Raw genomic sequence first — 19,378 nt, 5'->3', positions numbered from 1 at the left:
GACAGCAATGAAAAGAATTCTGTCTCTTTCTCATTGTACCCACTGTTGACCTGGTGGAAGACAAAACGTACACGTCCTCATGTTAATCCTATCACCCTCCTCATCCACCCATAATAACCCTGATGTTTTAACATTAATGCTTACACAGACATTTTGTCAGACAGCAATAAAAAGAATTCTGTCTCTTTCTCATTGTACCCACTGTTGACCTGGTGGAAGACAAAATGTACACGTCCTCATGTTAAGTCCTATTACCCTCCTCATCCACCCGTAATAACCCCCAAAACCTTCTTTTTGTTTTTTTCCGGCCCCCTACATTGATCCAGTCCTGTGACCTGGAGGAAGTGATGATGGATGCTCTGGTCAATGACAAACCAGAATTTGTCAAACTGTTTATTGACAATGGTGTTAACATTTCCGAATTCCTGACATACAGTCGTCTGCAGAGACTGTACTGTTCCATTTCTCAGAAATGTCTCCTCTATGAACTTCTACTGAAGAAACATGAAGAGAGCAGGCTGAGCTTGTCAGGGCTCACTGATCAACAGCACAAGGAGCAGGAGATCTGCCCACTCTTCACTCTCAGTGAAGTCTCTAAAGTTCTTAAGGATTTTCTCCATGATGCATGCAAAGGTTTCTATCAAGACCTCAGATATGGAGGCAAGAAGAAATCCGTGAGTTACAACTTTCCATCACAGTCTTGCTGCTCTCCAGTATAGAATTTGAAAAATTTTAACGAAGTCTAGCCTTTTGGGGGTGGGACAGGGAAGGAAATCCAATTCTCACTTCAGTGGATAGTTCAGTACAAGGAGAACCAAAACAAAAACCAACACCAACACTACCAAAAATGCCATTAAAATAAATTTGAACAGAATGCCATAGTTGAAATCATTAAAAATAATATGTCCTTACGAAAACTTTAAAAAAAAAAAATCTACTCTGGCTGTTTCTAATTAACGGAATATATATAAAGGAAGTTTTAAAATATACTCAGAACTTGATCTAAGCTGTCATTCTTCCTCTGGAGAGGATTTTTTAAACAAATGCTAAAGGAATAAGCAGTGTTCTACTTAAAATACTTCCTGCTTGAGGGGAAGGGTTTCTCAAAAGAAAGACTTAAAAAGAGGGATTGACGTACTCTATTCCTGTGCTGTACAGTGCCTTGGTGAGATGTATTTCTGTTGAAATAAAATGCCTTTTGTTCCCTTTTCTCTGAAACTATGTCCTCAGTGACAGCTGAGTGGAATGCACTCTGACCGAAGGCAAGCTCAGATTAGTTAATCACAGGTTTGTCTTGTATGATATTACACACCAAAACCCTGGCCTTAATAAAGTCAATGAGAGCTTTACCATCGACTTCAATGGAGCCACAGCATCATCCAGAACATTCTACACATCTTGAGTTATATCAGGAACACAAGGATCCTTTGGTTCAGTAAAGAATGAACTAATTACCTTTCAGTCCTGCAGAAAAAGAGTAGGAAGTAGCTGGCAAGGCCCAGAGCAGCTTAGATGGTGTAATTTGCATGGAATGAGGCTGCAAAGCAGGTTTTAATTTCTACAAACCATATTGCAGGATAAAATGAATACAAAACGAATACCTGAGCCCCTGGACATGAACCAGAAGAGCGAAAATCCTTGGAGAGATTTGTTTGTATGGGCAGTACTTCAAAACCGGCACAAGATGGCAAACTATTTCTGGGCTATGGTAAGCTTTGAGTTCTAGCCCCTTCAGGTGAAATATTGGCATCTTTCAAGTAGAGGAGCTGGTTTTCGCTCCGCCTTGTGACTCAGGTGACAGATGGGTTTGTTTCCAAAATACAAGATGTGGCATTTGTGGAGCTCTTTGATTCCTGTGTGGCTCATGCCTGACAGAATAGGAGAGGAGAGCAGCAGCAGGTGTAAATCTGCACAGCCGAAAGCTGCAGAGCTGGCCCTCCTCGTCCTTGCTCAGGTTTTGTTCCTTCTACAGTAGAGCAATTGTTTGGGTTCTAGCACGAGAGCGAGAGATGCAATCCGGCATCTTCAGCGTACGTGCCATACGCGTGGGGAACGACAGCATCGCGCTCTCAAAGGCCGAGCTTCAAGCTGGCAGAATTGGCTCCTGTTTTACAGCCCTCCACAACCGAGGCCCTGTCTCACGCATTTGGAGTGCCGTGCCCTCCCTGCTTCCCTCCCGAGACCGACACAGCTCTGGGGCTCCATCCCCGAGCTTCCGGAGGGCTGCACCGAGCACAAGGGCCTGAGTCATGGGTTGGGATGAGCTGCAGCACAGCTCTGCAGCCAGCGAGCGTGTGTGTGCACACAGACGCGTGGGCACCTCGCAGGGCCTTGTGTTTTTCTGGAGCCCTGTCACCAGAAGGCACGTTTCTCTGCTGTGCCTCTGCCAGCTGTGCTCCCTCCTTACCCTTACGTCCTCGTGCAGGGTCTCAGCACAGCTGTGTTTGAGGTGTCCTGGCACTGTGAGACGGTTTTGCTCTATTTCCATAACACGTTCTTCTCCTTTCAGTCTATGACTGCTACCCCAAAACAGGCCCCTCTAAGGTCAATCAAACATGGAAATCCCCAGCCTTATAAGGCACAAGAACTACCAATAGATAGGTTTCAGTTCTCAAATGTCACCAAAACTATCATTTCAATCAACATTTTGGACTTTCAGGTCTGTAATTGAGGGAAGATTCTTCAAAGAGTAGAGATGCATGAGTTTTGTTGGAGTTTTTTTGGTTTGGTTTTTTTGTTAGATGTGTTCCTTAGTTCACTAAGGAACAGTTCAGAAATGCCCTCCCGTGTATGGTAACAGCAGCACCTCTTTCAATTCTACAGGGTCAGGAGGGTGTAGCTTCAGCTCTGGCAGCCTGCAAGATCCTTAAAGAGATGTCCCGCTTGGAGACGGAGACCGAAGTGGCACGTATAATGAAAGAGGCCAAATATGAGCAGCTTGCTGTTGGTAAGTAATGGCACCTTTTTAACAGCATCAAAAATTTAAGAAGTAACTGCCAGGCAAGCAAGTGAAAAAAAAATACTGCTTCAGTTGTAAAAGGTCAACTGTCATGAATAATTTAACAGCCTTGCAGCACAGGCAGTCCTGAACATTCAAATACCACAGAAGGACTTGAACTCCAATCATTTTGGAAAAATCAGTGTTCCAAGCCTGGCCTCTGGGATGAATGGAAAAAATTACTCTCCTGCTGCATGTTGGTACTTCAAGCGTCTGATCTTAATACAAGGTGTGTTACAGCAACGGGCAAGACACACAATGGGCAAGATTAACCAAAACACTTCCATGCTCACAGTGTCCTGCTTTTCCTGCAGTATCAAGCTTGCTCTGTAAGGGCCACCAGAGCAACAAGTTTTAAGGTTTGTCTTTGCTGCTAAAAATAATTTGAGATTACGTCACCCCGAAGAGGTCTAACTGCGCTGCAGAGCTGCAGGGAGGCTCAGGCTGGTTTCCAGCAGACAAGCCCCCCCTCCCTACGGCAGTCGGCGTTCAGGCATCTGCAGTGCTAGAACGCCAAGCTCCTGTCTGCACACAAGCTTCTCTGCTCATCAGGCTTCAATCTAAGCTGTACCTGAAGCAAACAGAGGGCTTTCGAGTACAAGACAGGTGGAAACGCAGAAGTTGTTGTGTTTCCCTTGGAGCCAGGACATCAAGCAGCTGAAGGCTCAGACAGACATTGCTACGTTATTTATACGCAGATCACGTTTTTCCCCCCTCTTCTCCCAGGGCCATTATTATTTACAAAAAATAAGTCAGGTTCTGATATAATCACAGGGCTCAAGTAATTTAGTTATGGATTTACCAGGCCTAATCTAGTACGTGTAGCTGCTCCTTTGCTTTGGTAAGTATTGGATCATATCCTCAATTTCTGGCCCAGATACCACTATCAGTATTAAGCAGAGCAAACATTCTTTAAGAATGATAAATAATACATCAACTGCAAAAGGAATCTGGATATCAGCTTATTTTAAGCAAACTTGATCCTTTCCCCAGTCCTCACAGTCTAACAACAAGGTGTAGGCTGCCCCAGGAAGGGTTCTGAGGTCACTGAAGTGCATCAGCAGAATGAAACAGACACAAAAACTTGGATCTTGTCTAATGAGAAAACCTTGATTTTGTGGATTATTCATACTAATTTGTGAGCTCCAGGTCCAGCTTCTCTGGAAACAGAACTACATCACAACACTCTACCAAAGTCCGGTATTATTTTGTGTCAAAGAGCCATGTCTTAAAACTAAGGATTTGTTGCCTACAAGTCAAAGCTGAGCTGCTCCTTTTGTTCAGTCTGTTCAAGAGAGTGGGGGCAGCCTGGCAACTCCTCCTTCAGAGTGTAGGAGGATCACCCAAGAGACACAGTTTTGCTGTGGGAATTTTAAAGTTAGAGGGTTTGGGGTTTTCTTTTCCCCACCACAACGAAATTTCATCTGGCTTTACCTCAACACCTCTACACACATGCATAAAGTCCTAAAGAGTTCTCTTGGTGTCCAGCATTGTTTCTCTCTCCCTCCCACCTCCTCTTAGCTCCAAGGCTTTTTAACCACTTCAGCCTTCCAGAAGTCTCTGGTGCAGCAAGGAGCATCTGGCAGTGCTCAGGTTTTGCTGCCAGTGTGCCATACCTACGCATATCGCTATCCTGCCTTATGTTTACTCTGTTTTTTCTTTTAAATTACAAGATCTGTTTGTCAATGTTTCCTTCATTTGGCAGAACTGTTTAGCGAATGCTACCACAACAGCGAGGAGAGAGCATTTGCTCTGTTGGTGAGGAAAAATCAGTACTGGAGCAAAACTACCTGCCTTCAGCTGGCTACAGAAGCAGATGCAAAGTCTTTTTTTGCACATGATGGCGTCCAGGTAAGTTTTACAGACCCTTCCCTCCCCACCACTACCCCCAGTGCCTTTGAGCATGATGTTGGACACAGAAGAGGACAGCACAGCAAATGAACGATGAAATGTATCCCCCTAAGAGACATTCTTTGGAGAGGGGACACCACAGTTCCCATTTCCTCTCCCTTTCATCCAGTCGGCCCCCAAACCTGCGCGCTGAAGCGAAGCTTTAGCCCTTATCCCATCCCACGCTTTTTCTTCCTTCCTTGCTCACAGAGAAACATCAGGAAAGTACTTTAAATCTGCCTGAGGCATAGTGAAGCTGCTCCAAGATATGAGGTAACTCCTTGTTTAGATTCAAGGAAGAGCTCACTGATAAACGTTACATCAAATTACTATTTCACTTTGCCCTCGCAACCTGACTTTTCTCCACACAGACAAAGCTAAATTAAGAGTGATGGTGCTTTTAAGCTCCCAGAACCTGACTTGCACTTTCTTAGTACTACAAATGTTGCTGCTGTTCTTTCCACTGCCCTCTTCAGAACTCTTTGCATACTCAACATCTGCAGAAGGATGCGCAGAGCGCCTGTTTCTCTGAAGGTTTGCCTGCTTTTTAGGTTTCCAAATCATCTGCTGTTTTTGGAACCACAGAATGTAGGTGCGCTCCCTCTGCATATATGTTTTTGTGATGTTAAAGCCACCTCTTGTTGTCTTGATTTTCAGGCCTTCCTAACAAAAATATGGTGGGGAGACATGTCTACAAGCACACAGATCCTGAAGTTAATCTGTGGATTCTGGTGTCCTTTCCTAATCTACACAAATTTAATTGCATTCAGGTACAAACATAACTACTTGAGTGCAAGAAATGATAAGTAAGGAATAAGAACCCAGCTTTTTGTTATAGCAAAGACAGCTAGAATGTCTTAGGTTTTCTTAAACAGACAAAGCCTAATGAAACAAAAGAACAGAAAAGTAGAAGAAAAAAGAAAAGGAACCAAGATGCTTGGGTGGTCATAAGAATCCAGGAACTGAAACTTTAAGTAAACCTCCGAATATTGTGAGAATCATATATACATCATAATCGGCATCATGGAATGACATGCTATTGTGAAATACACGTTTCTTAACTGTTAAACTACTTAAAAAGCAAGAGGAAAACCTATTTGGCACTGCTGACTTAAGACTTTCCTCTGCCAGCATCACTAAAGATGACAACCTCGTCACGGTGGCTGCCAGATTCACAAATTCAAGTAATTCAGTGTGAAATTTTGGCAAAGTTTTCACAGAAAAGGTTTGAATTATCATTCACAGTCAAAGTAAGCCTTCCCAAATTTGGTCTTCTGAGGACATTTTTTGCCTTCCTTCCCTGGAAATGCATGTTCCCTACTGCTTCTGGCATTTATCTCCCTTAATTGCTACTAAGAGTAACTAGGAGCGGAACATTGAGGTGTTGTCTTCTAGGAGCAATCAAGGGGTTTATTTCTGCTCAAATCCTAAGTAATTTGACGAAACTGAGCATTCCATCTTTGTGAAGCATGCCAATTATCACTTCTCTGAATCTTGTGGGTGACATCAGCCTTTTCCTTACAAATAAACAGAATTTGCAGAGGTAAGGATTACAGTATTTGATAGCTTCTCAGAGGAGCGAGTCCAAGATAAGTAAATGCTAGCAGTTCTGTATGAATGCCAATTTAGCAGTGAAAAATTGCTAATTATCATCTTTCAACTAACGAGTTTATTTCCTTACAGTGAGGAAAAACAATCAAAGAATGAGCCAGAGCCATTTAGAGAGCTGGACAGCTTAGATACAGAAAGGACCCTCTTTTTTTCCAAGGAAGAAGACAGGTAAGTTTAAAACCATTAGTTGATATCACTTCTGTGGCAACAGTCAAAGAACATGAAGCTTTTTGTGGATTAGCTACCAGCAAATGTTCTAAGGAGCATCTGAAGGACCAGGAGAGTCATTACTCCTCGAAGGGCTGTGCCCTCCGATTACTGCAGTTATTGCTCTTTAAAAGGAACACAGAAAATAAACGAATATACCACTGTTTCAAGGAGACACAACTTTACTTGTTCGGAGCAGGTAATTTCTACAGAACAAGGAATCTGCTTAACACCTGGGGAATCAGAAAGCAATTCCCAAGATTCCCTTCAGCTCGGGATAGCAGATACACATTGGATTTAGAAACTAAGCCCCCATCAGATTACCAAGCTGAGCAGAAAGAAGGTTCATAACAAACTGTTACATTATTCGACTGCATCACTACATACTTTGCTACAAAGGCAGCAACAGAAGTACTTGCCCACATGGGTATTCTTGCCATACCAGTGCTCTTCATTTTATATTTTAAAAGATGGTCTCTGAGGAGCCTGAAGTGCAACAACAAACTTAGGACTTAGAGTGAGCATTACACAAATAGGTACCTGAGCACGAAGACCATGTCGTCAGTTGCTTGTGGCCATTCATAGATCTGTGGTTCAGAACTTCCAAATCCCAACCTATACCTCTGCCATGCTCATTGCCAAAGGACTTAAGTCAGGCTAGAAAGTCCTCGTAATGGCTAAACAGTGCAAACGAGGCACTTGGATTAAGCACGAGCTTTTCAATGATACAGAACTTCGGAAATGTGAGAACCGCAGAGGCAAGGAAGCATCATCTGCAGTATGAAGTGCTGGACCAAGTCAGAGTTATTAGGTTCTATTTCTACCCCTGGCATTTAACTGCTGGTATATTGGAGAAAATCGTTAGTTCTTCTCTCTCCCTCCCTAATCTATAAAACAGGTGTAAAAGCATCTGCCTCTTGGGAGCTATTTGTAAGCAATGTCATAAAGCACTTCTGTACCCCGTGTGAAGCGTGGCTTGGGCATTACATTGTGCGTTCCAATTGCCATTATCTTCGCAATCCATTTGAACAAAGAGGCTTTCTCCCTCCCAGATCTATTTCAGCGTCTTACAGTAAAGCTGCAATTATCTGTTTGTGATATTAGCCCGTTACCATGGGAACGCATCTCATGATGTCACACATCGAGAGGTAGTACAGAATCCGGCACACAGAAAAGACTGGCAGTGAGCAGAAACTTTGCCTAGTTACAAATGTACTGAATAATTAGCAAGAATGTTGGGGGAAATTAAAAAAAAGTGAAGAGCCATTGTTTATTTTTGGTGAGGTGAAATTGAAGTCACACCCTAGTGTGCACATGCTTTGTTAGGGACCACAGCTCTCCGAGTCAGAATCACAGAATTCAAGATCCAGTAACATTCCTAGCTTGCACAGGAGAACAATTTATATGGAAACAAAACCTTACACTAAGATCAGATTGCTATCAAGTACAGGGAACTCGCATTTTCTGCTCAGCATAATCTCCACAGCCAATAGATAGCACTTCGTGTTCCAAAACACAGCAAAAACAACTGGAGATGTACAGGTCAGATTTCCCTTTGGTTACCGAAATACTTGTGTAATTCCACAATAGCCAAAGCCTACCTTCATAAATAATTTATGAGGTCAACTTTTCTTGCTCAAAGGCTTCTATATTACTTTTTCTGCAATTTACTCTGATTGTAAAGGGCAAGATGCCAGCGCTTACAGTTGTGTAAAGGACTAAAGTATGCCTTAAGTAGTTCTCTCAGACTTCAGCAAGGTTAGTCAAGAAAGACATGCTTAATATAATCCAGCACTTCTGAGACTGGGTCAAAAAAGAAGAATTGTTCAAAGCCAAGAGCAACAACAAAAACTGCCACATGCAAACACCAGAAGAATTTTTTAGAGCCAAAATAATGAGGAATTGACACAAAAATACATTGGTCATTTGCTTTTCTTTCCTATTATTTAGGATGATGAAGTTAGCCCCCTTCCCCCTCTCCTTGTGTATTTGTACAACAGGCAGGACACAACAAAGTTGCAAATCAAATTAACGCAAGACTGAAATAACAAGAACATGCATTTAAGTCCAGTGTAACTTTGTTTCTCAAAACTTTCTTTTTGACTTGAAATATTTCTGCTATGGTAACACGAATGCTCTGACTTCTGCAGCCTTCCTCCTTGCCACCCCCAGCATCTGCTTGTTACTCTCCTACAAGAAGCTTTATATAGAGTACTGCTGAGGCTATTCCCACAAGTTAATTTTAGGAAAGCATCACCAAGCCTGTATTCTTTTTCTTTTGCAGAGGAAATGGCAAACTGGAAAAGCAGAAACCTTCTGAAAACACAGCGTGGGCGACATTCATGTTTACTCGGTGGAGAAAATTCTGGAGTGCCCCCGTAACTGTATTTATGGGGAATGTTATAATGTATTTTGCTTTTCTATTTCTATTTACTTATGTCCTTTTACTGGACTTTAAGCCGCCTCCACCTGAGGGTCCATCTGCTAAAGAAATTATACTTTACTTCTGGGTTTTTACCCTGGTCTTGGAAGAAATTCGACAGGTCAGTAACCTACAACATCTTAGTAATAACACAGTAAAATTTGAAGCAATATTTTAAATAGATTTCCAATCTGTATAACTCCACAGCCATGAAGACTTCAAGCATCAGGTACGGTTTTGCACAGACAAGCAACACAAAACTTACCTTGTCCAGAACACTCCCCTTCTTTCTCCCAGAGCAAGCTCTTCTTCCACCACTTAAACCTGTAACTCCACGTCTGTTTTCCATCCTGCTCCAGCTGTAGCCAAGTCAAGTGGGCTGCTCAGATTCAGGTGTCCTTCCCTTCGCAAAGTATCTCTCTGATTTCACTCCCCCTAACTAGATCCTCCCACCACAAATACTGTCAGTTGGAAGTTATATTCTACACCTGGGAACACAACAGACAGCTCTGCATCTTTTTAAGAGATTCTTCCCTGCTGGAGACTGCTTAAAAAACCTGAGTCGGCGAATTCAGTTTGTTTATGTTTTCCCTAAAACACTTCTCAACTCAAATCATTAGCAGATCTCTTTCTGGTTTGTTTTTCTTTAAAAAAACCAAACAAACACAAACCAAACGAAAAACAACTCCACACAAAAACACAAACAAAACCCCCTTCTCCATTACGCTCCCAGTCGTTTTGGAACGTCCTCAGCTCAACAACCAAAATAATGTGTGAACAATGGTGCTAGTGTGTTGCCAACTGTGGGTGCATAAAGCTGTCCTCTTTAGACACAAAAAAGCAGTTATAAACATTTACTCTGGAAGAACAATTAGGTGTTCATTATTTAAGCAAGAGGAACACTAAAGAGGATCCCAGTTTGTTACAGTTTATTTGAAATTAGGCAGCGAGGCCACACATAATCAGAGAGGAACATGAAAAATACTTGGGTTAAAGAACATTTCATTATAAACTTGTAAAACTTGAAGGGCGCCAGGCTAAAACTTAATTAAGAAACCCAACTCTGTGCCTAGATAATCAAATGTGCACTCACTGACAGTTCCAGTATAGAAATGCCAAAGCTGCTCATGCTGGTTAGACAGTCTAGAAACCAAACTTTGACTGGAAGTTGTATTGTTTTAACAGTGCAAATGCTGACAAAATCTTAAATCAGGTCTCAAAGATTCTTAAGAATAAAATGATTTGATTTGTTTTCTTTTTCATCCAACTTTTGTGTCTTAATAAAGTATATCAAGCTTATGCTTTCAAGCTTTTTTCCTGTTACACCAGGAATTTGGTTTTGCTCTTTGCAATGAAAAAGGAAACAGGTATTACGTTAAAAGTCACAGGGAAATAGTGAAACTGGAAACGTCAATACCGATGATCATTTCTCTTTTTCAGAGCTTCTATACAGACGAAGACACAAATTTAATGAAAAAATTTAAAGTGTATGTGGAGGACAACTGGAACAAATGTGACATGGTGGCCATCTTCCTCTTCATCATTGGGGTGACGTGCAGGTATGTGTCTGTTCCACATGGTGGGGTCAGCATCAGCAGTGTGTCAAATGACAGGAGAGTCTCATGTGCACCTGAGGACAGGCTGTGACATTTCACAAGCTTCGAGACATGTTTGTGCAATAAAAAGCCTCTAAAATTCTGCAGAATCATAGAATTTGCTCCAGAGACCAAAAAAAAATATATTGGTATAACTGGACAGACACAGAAAAGCTGTGGTGTTTTTTTTTGTTTGGTTGGTCGTGACAATTATTTTTACTCAATGTATAATTTTTTATTTTTATTTTTTTTTCTGGAAGCCAAGACAGAGAATACAGTGTCCCTCCATCTTTCAGCTATTTCTCATCAATATACAGACTTTATGCTGCATTCTCCTTACAGGCTTGTGCAACCACAGCCCTGAAGCACTTGCTTTTTCCTCACTAGGCTATGCCTGGAAACTGAGTGTAATATTTGAGAAAATACTTCCCAGCAGTATTACCTGCGATCTGATATTTCATTTCATGTGCTCTGCAGGATGCTGAACTCGACTTTTCAAGCTGGCCGTACAATACTTGCCATTGACTTTATGGTGTTTACGCTTAGACTTATACACATCTTTGCAATCCACAAACAACTTGGACCAAAGATCATAATTGTGGAAAGGATGGTAAGTGTGTAGTCTCTCTCAGGTAAATACTTCTGCTTTCTAAGAAATGGAGAGTAGGAAATCTTCTCTTTACAAAGAAAATCCATTTATAATCTATCCTTATTTTTATATTTGTAAAGCTTTCTTATTTAGCATGAGTATTAGATGCAATAAGTTTGAATCGGATGCTTCCAAAGAGATCTGTAGTGTAATAAATCGGTCCCAGTTTATTAATGCTTGTACCTTACCTAATGGTTTATCCTCAGATCTGGCTAATGAAGAGTGTCTTTGACTTACTGCTAGTTCTCCTGCTTCATAAGCTGTGTGCATTCAGAGCAGAGACCTCAGACAGAGGATGGGTCATTTAAAGAAGGGCAGGACATTTACTCAGTTAGTCTGCTCTGCATGGGGGAGATAGTTTGTTATTTGCAAGAAGTGTGAAAAAAAAAACCTTTGGCAAAGGATAGTTGCAGCTTTCCCACAGGAGTTATTCCTGCTTGTACTTTGTAGCTCCAGGTTACACTGGAAACATATTTTGTGAGTGCAGATTGGAAGATGTTGACAAAAGATTTTCATTTATTACCTCTATCCTGAAGGAAATGAGACATTAGGACTCCAGTTACTGTGCACTGGTGTGTTGAAGTAGCTTTCTATTTAGGCATGTTAATCCTCTAGGCCAATAAGCTCCTAGTAACTGATTAATAGGAGTTCACCTAATTGTAACTGCAATGGTAGAATCTGCAAATATTTGATCTGTGACTGGGGGCAGAGCTCAGTAAAAGCTCTACAGTCTAAACAAGCCTATACATTGAATAAACATAACTACCAAGCTATTTAGCTTTGTCTACAAATGCAGTAACTGGAACTCTAATATGACATTTGCTTGGAGTAGAAAAGGACTAAATGGCAAATAAATATTTGCCCTTGAACAGTTGTCTAGCAGTTATCTAGCTTACAGCATTAGCAGACTTTTTTTTCTTTTTTTTGGTAAGAGAACAAGTCAGATGTACAACTCCTAACCCTTCCTTGCTGCATACCAAGCTAAACCAGGGCCTTGGACAAATACAGTGATGTGTCTACTGCGTTGGCATCTGAAGTCACATGAGATAATGCACACGCCAAAAAGATGCAAATAAGAACATAAACAGCAGCTTAGACAAAACCCTGAAACGGAACCTTTCATCTTGCCCCCATCCAAGCCAACACAATGCCTCAGCTTTGGGAGTTCAACTGTCCATCAGATGAAAGAACAGTTTGAGTTACTTCAGCAAATGATACGTTTTTGAAAGGTTCATTGGGTGGGTCCAAGCAAAACAGAGAAGGAAACCAAGATTGTCTCTTTCTGCCTTCCTCCTTTTTAGCCTTGCTGCAGAATTGCTGAAACAAGACTGGTCACTGCAAAAAAGGCAGCTCGACGCCAGAACAATTCCCGTTCACTGAGACACTGCAGATTTGACAAAAAAATAAAATCTCCAAATTTGCCCCTACTCTCTCTTAACTATGACACCTGTCAAAAACCAAAATAGATTGTTGGAAGTCAGAGGGACATGACCATGTTTTTTAATAGAACTCTAAGTAACATCCTGGAGGTCTGCAACGCCTGTGCTTCTGGGGAACTGCACAATCCAATCATCTAATTGAAACAAATTTACAGTCCCTAATGAACTCCGTCCGATTAGATGGGAAGAGGGTAAAGTGTTCATCTTCCACCAGGGAAAAATTACTGCACTTGAAATACGTATTAGTTTTGTTTTGGTTGGTTGTCTTTTGTTTTGTTTTGTTTTTTTAAGTAAGTGTTTTAGGATTCAATTACTTCTGCTTCTGTAGAGAAACATAGTGTTTAAAAGCAGGAAGCCCTGAAAACAATCCCTTGGATGCATTACTTAGCTTGAAAACACAAGGCAGAAGCTACCTGATCCCTTCGAGGATCTGCTCTGTCGGTGGCTCACCACCGAGCACCGACCGTACCAGGATTTGGGGTTGCAGCAGAACTCTCATAATTCACAGTAAAGCAGGCATTGGTGCTGTAAGATCTCACAGAAAATCCACATTTAAAAGGTGCAATGAGATTTACTTAAGAGATAAAATGTGTTTTAAATGCCAGATGATTGAAAAGCGAGGTTTTAATTTAAAACATGCCTTTATCTAAATGAGCTGTCACAGAAAAATGCTGATTATGGGCCAAGAACAATATGATAACAGCAAGATCAAGCGAGGAATTCTGTGTCCTATTCCACCTAAACAAGCTTGTAAAAACACAGAATTATTTGAGCTGTTTTCATAGAGAAAGATTACTGTTCTTTGACTATGCTATTACAGTCACCTCTCCTCCTTTTCTCCCTTCCTCTTCTCTTTTTCAGATGAAGGATGTTTTCTTCTTTCTATTTTTCTTGAGCGTGTGGCTCATTGCCTACGGTGTGACAACTCAAGCTCTACTTCATCCCAATGACAGTCGAGTGGAATGGATATTCAGAAGGGTGCTTTATCGTCCCTACCTTCAGATATTTGGCCAGATTCCACTGGATGAAATAGACAGTGAGGAAATTTCTTTCCCCTTGTAACTTGGCCAATTTCTAATGCACACTTCTGATTAGAGCATGGAATTCCCTCCCAGTATTGTCGTCTTTTTTTTTTCTTCATTGTTTTATTTATTCAATCCTTGTCCTACAGGCCAAAGCTTTCACATTGCTATGATACAAATAGAGTGTTTGCAGAGAGATAATGTGCATTGTAGAATTACATGTGAGCATATGGGTTGGCCCTCTTTAAGCAAGCTCTCTGAAATATTCACACAAGGACTTGCAGTTTTAAAGGCTGGCATGCCGTCTTTCACTTTAATCCATTTCCATTCCGCTTAGCATACACCCAGATAACTCCATAAACTAAAATAATAGCACCTCCATACATTTTGGCAGTAGTTTAAGGTGACAGTGTTAAAGCAGTACAGCTCTGCCCATAAGCAAACACACACGTTTTAGGATAAATATTCCTCTGGAGCGTTTATTGACTCTGAAGATAAAGCTGCCCAAATCAAATAAAGCTAGTTGTTGCATATGTGCAACCTTTCAAGCAAAACAACATAAAAATAATCGCAAGACATGGAAATATTTAGATGTAAGAGCTTGAAGGCAACGTTTTTGATAGGTAAGCAGGTAAAATACAGATAGGTCTTCTCCTAAAGTAGGCTGAAGCAATGTGACAGCATTTCATCAGAACAGCAGTGCTAAATGTCAGCGGCAATACTGAAGTAGGATTCAAACTTGAGGTAATATAGAGGGAACTAAAAAAAAATCCCAGAGACAGAAGCAAACCGGTAAGTTCATTAATAAGAAAAAGCATAGGCCTGAGCAAAGGCAAAAAAAGTCTGAATGAGACAGGAGAGCCAGGGTGTGACTCATGTCGCTTAACTTTAAATGCCTGCAGAGTAAGCACGGCCAGCACAGCCAGTCACTCGTTTCCATTAAAGTAATTGGAGAGAAACAAATATTTCTGGAACAGGATTCATCTCATTTGAAAATAGGTCAGATCTAGCATTCGCTAGAAATGTGTGCTTTTCACTTCTGAGACTCCAAAGAGCATCTTCACCTGGATTATGAACTGGTTTAAAAGATAGAGAAAACAAGAATTAATTACACAGGCACCGTCCAGAAGGAGCCATTTGTCCTGGAGCCCTCTGGGGCTTACTCTGTTTAACATCTTTATGAAACATACCGGAAAGAAGGTGGGTAATGAGGGAGACAAAATTTGCTAGTGGAACCACATTACTGAGCTATGAAGACTGAAGCTGACACCCATGAGTTGCAGAGGACCCTCAGGAGCGCTAAATCACCAAATGAAATTCAGTGTAGATAAATATAAGGCAATGCAGCTGCTGAAAGCAGTCCCAGCTGCGGTGGGCTTTGATATAGCTGTGTGCTCTAAGCAATAGGATCATGGGCTTATCTGTGGCAGTGGGGAAAAGAATTATTAGTGAAAAAATAGGGAACAAAAAAGTAAATGTCATGACACTACTCTAAATTTGTTGATTTAATTCATAGCTGGAGACAAGATGCAGAGTCTGATGCAGTAGAACCATTCTTACTAACCTTGGCTACAGTTTGGATTTACGAAGTAGTTAAAATTTAGAATGCTGGATGGCAATACAGAAATAATACCATAATATTCGGTTTAGGCTTTTAATGATTGTAAAATATTCAGAACAAAATTATGCTGTTGTTTATATGGAGCCAAGATTAAATCTCATTTTAGTAATTGGTGTCATGATTGTCCTTTTTCTGTACCTTAACAGTAAAGGTACTAAATATACACATCTGTCCATGTCATTAGTTCTCAAAAAGACATGTTTAGAGATACTAATTCAGTTTTTATTTGCATTGAAATTGCTACAAAATGCATTACTGCAAACCGCAGGAACAATTTGCAATTCATGCCGTTCTTCGCTGAAAGGCATGAGGTTTTGCTCACTGAAATGCAAAGCTTTTGTCTCCACTCTAATAAATCCATGTGGCAGTAGGATTTGTCCAAACTCCTCTTTTTTTTATTTCTCTATCATCACTTGCAGCATCACGAATGCATCCCAGGAACTGCACGTTTAACTCACTGCAGTTCCTGCAGGAGGATTCGCCATCCTGTCCCAACAGCTACGCCAACTGGCTCGTCATACTTCTGTTGGTCGTCTTTCTGCTCGTCACCAACGTTCTCCTTATGAATCTCCTGATCGCTATGTTCAGGTAAGAGCGGTTTCAGGCAGTATCGGGACAAGAGGCTGTAAAGGTTTCACAGAACACCCCCATTTACCGCGCTGCTCTTGGCTGTTCAATTAGGAACACACCAGTGATTTTCCTAATGAATATTGGTTGGGGATTGATAGGTACACCTCTGCCATCAGCCACTTGTTAAGTTCTTATCATCCTTACTCTTGCCACATTAAAGGCAAGAAGAAAAGAAGCCTCTTCTCTTGCTAAAAAGTCAATTAATCATGCACAGCAGAGTCTGGGTTCCTGGCTGTGTCGCAGCGCAAGTCTGCAGGTGCGAAGCAGCTGTAAACTTGGCAGACTTAACAGTGGATAATCTGCGCAGAGGGGAAATGCTTGGTGTCAACGCGGCTAATAATGATTCATTTGGTTGAAGAACTGACGTGGCATGTTTGCTGATCTTGCTTGAGTGAAGTGGAATTACCTTTCTCTTAAAAAAACCCCAAACTAATTATTTTTTAATATTTGAAGACTGCAACTGCAGTTATTTTAATATCTAAACTTTAACTTAAATTAACACCACTTGCTGAGCTTGCTGTTCCTTTTTTAAAGTAAACGTGGGAGTAAATTTTGTAATAATAAGCTTTGGCTTGTGGTTGTAAAAACAGTTACATACTTTATTTTTTCCCCCCTCAATTACAGCTACACTTTTCAAGTTGTTCAGGGCAACGCAGACATCTTCTGGAAAATTCAGCGCTACAACCTCATTGTTGAATATCACGGCCGGCCTGCCTTAGCACCACCTTTTATCATTATTAACCACGTAACTCTGGTTCTCAGAAGAATCTTCAACAAAATGGAACGTAAAAAAGAACGTCTGGGTGAGTTGTTAACAAACATCTAGCAACTGGAGACCCCGACATTCTCCTAGGACATGCTGCATCGGCAAAACAGTAGAGCAGTTAAGATTTCCTGAAGTCAAGAATCTAAATTCATTTTTAACAGAGTGCCAGGAGAGTACAAATGAAAAATTAACACTTACAATGTGTACTCTACTATAAACACTTCCTTGCAACGCATTTCTTTAGAGCGTTGGAGTTGTTCAGCCTGAAGAAGAGAAGGTTCTGGGGAGACCTTATTGCGGCCTTTCAGTACTTAAATGGGGCCTATAAGAAAGACAGGGGCAATCTTTTTAGCAGGGCCTGTCACAATAGTACAATGGGTAATGATTTGAAACTAAAAAAGCGTAAATTCAGACTAGATACAAGGCAGAAATGTTGCACAATGAGGGTGGTGAAACACTGGCACAGGTTGCCCAGAGAGGTGGCAGATGCCCCATCGCTGGAAACGTTCCAGGTCAGGCTGGATGGGGCTCTGAGCAACCTGGTCTAGTTGAAGATGTCCCTGCTCCCTGCACGGGGTTTGGACTAGGTGACCTTTCCAACTCAAATCATTCTATGATTCATGGACCATAGTTTATTACAACAGAGGTGTCAATTTAAAACTCCTTAAAAACATTGCATTCTCATAACATGACACTCCTGCAATGGCAAAGGGCCCGCAATAGCAAGATTTCATTTTGGTTTGGCACGGCAACCTTTCATTACTAGTATAAGACTAAAAAGGAGAAATATGAGAAACATAAGTATAAGAAATACAAGTACAAGAGAAAAAGAAAAAATACAATTGTTATTTTTTTTTTCCCTACAGAAAGAGATCTTTCAGTTGGCCTAGATCAAAAAATCATAACATGGGAGCTGGTACAAAAAGAAAATTACCTTGTAAACCTTGAACAAGAAAGGAAAGAAAGCAACGAAGAAAGGCTGAAGGCAACATCTAATAAGTATGTTGTTCCGACCCACAGTGTGTGCCTTGCTAGTCTGCAGCTTTGAATGACATAAACATTCAGGTGCTTGTAAAGCCGATATGGAGGGTCCAACTAGAATGCTCTTAGGAAATACGCAGTCCGTGAAAAAATGTGAGAAGCCAGCAAGCAGTACTACAACATTAGAAGAGTTTTTGGCACTCCTGAAGTATGTCCAATTACAGACCCGTAAGCTCCAACCAAATCTGCAGTCACGCTCAATGAAAATCATATTCCTGGAGAAATGGTGGAAGAATAGTTGCTTTGCTATCCTGTAGCGCACGTACTTCCACCTCCTGCAGGAACAGAACAGACTTTCGAATGGCTTAGACTTCTGAATGGAAGTTTAAGATATCTTGAATTATCCCCAGCCCACAGATGTGGAAGAACAACTATTTATGCCTTTATGGCGTGAGACTACAGCTTTCCACAAGAAATTAATGATATTTGCCCTAAAATTGAGTCTCCATTTAAGTACTTCTCTAAAATATCTTCCCTCCTAGGAATAAAATTTCAATTGGTTTAGTATTCTAAAAGAAAAAAGTCCTAAATTATTATTCAGAGGTTTAGTCCTTTAAGAGAGAGACACAAAATAGCTATATGCAGGGAAAACAAACTTCTACAGCAACGCTGAAAGCCAGACAGCAAAGAATTCTTTAAAGAAGCTTTTAACACCTGTTTCAGCTGTTTCCCCTTATGATAAAACTGCCTTCAAATAGAGGCACAATGGCTGTGAAAGTTATCATAATAAGAAAATTCCTTGGAAATGATCTTGCATTGCCTGTTTCCTCCTGTGCTGCCCTTCCAAACAAACCTCCATTTGTCTAACTCATAGAGTAGCTGGAGACCAGAACAGCGTACTGCGGTAAGTTCTCAGAAAATACTCTTCTCCCTCTAATCTACGTAGACTCTGAATTCACAGTAATTTAGAAAGGACTGCTTGGAGGGGAAAAGTAAAATTAGTCTGGCTTCACTGTATTTCAGGTAAAGCAGAACCAGAAAGACTGAAAAATGTTCAGATGAATACACTAAACCTGTGTCTTTTGGTCTTTGCTCTTTGGCAGTAGCACTGTGTATCTGAAATCTTACGAAACCCTAAAAATCCCCAAAAAGTGATTCTTTGAACGTGACAATAGGGAAGTTCTCTGCACAGTCCCGTTGGACTAGTTGGGAAAAGGGATTTGAACGTCAAGCCAGTTTCTAAAACTGAAATCTCGTATAAATTTTAAAGTGGCTCATCTCCCCTGTGTTTGCTGGAAAAAATATCGTGGCCTCAGTTCTCACACCGGGATGGGTTAACATTTGGCACAGGTGGGACATAAGTGGCTGGAGACACGGAGCAGGACTGAACGCTCCTTTTTGGCTCTCTGGGATTTCCACAGCAGCTGGGGCTGAGCCCTTCACCGGGAGGGGAGCCGAATGGCTGCTGCAACCCGTGTGCGACTCCCTGAGCAACAGGTGCACGAGAGCATTCCAGAAACGTTCCTCCACTCAACAAATACTCAGCA

General features: G+C 41.2%; 1 protein-coding gene across 1 annotated transcript in view; it reads left to right on the top strand.

Moving 5' to 3' along the window:
• Positions 1–19,378, top strand: part of TRPM5 (transient receptor potential cation channel, subfamily M, member 5) — a 31,768-nt gene that overhangs the window by 9,975 nt on the left and 2,415 nt on the right. The window contains exons 9-21 of the mRNA XM_009877618.1: positions 327–674; positions 1,577–1,708; positions 2,824–2,947; positions 4,704–4,849; positions 5,546–5,658; positions 6,572–6,667; positions 8,991–9,249; positions 10,569–10,687; positions 11,201–11,333; positions 13,673–13,847; positions 15,874–16,042; positions 16,709–16,887; positions 17,717–17,849. Of these exons, the coding sequence (XP_009875920.1) occupies positions 327–674; positions 1,577–1,708; positions 2,824–2,947; positions 4,704–4,849; positions 5,546–5,658; positions 6,572–6,667; positions 8,991–9,249; positions 10,569–10,687; positions 11,201–11,333; positions 13,673–13,847; positions 15,874–16,042; positions 16,709–16,887; positions 17,717–17,849 (2,126 nt within the window). The remainder of the gene's footprint in view (positions 1–326; positions 675–1,576; positions 1,709–2,823; positions 2,948–4,703; positions 4,850–5,545; positions 5,659–6,571; positions 6,668–8,990; positions 9,250–10,568; positions 10,688–11,200; positions 11,334–13,672; positions 13,848–15,873; positions 16,043–16,708; positions 16,888–17,716; positions 17,850–19,378) is intronic.

This window comes from Apaloderma vittatum, unplaced genomic scaffold, assembly GCF_000703405.1.
Source record: "Apaloderma vittatum isolate BGI_N311 unplaced genomic scaffold, ASM70340v1 scaffold11381, whole genome shotgun sequence".
Lineage (NCBI taxonomy): Eukaryota > Metazoa > Chordata > Aves > Trogoniformes > Trogonidae > Apaloderma > Apaloderma vittatum.
The sequence above is the reverse complement of the archived record's forward strand: the minus strand, read 5'-3'. Positions and strand labels throughout refer to the sequence as shown.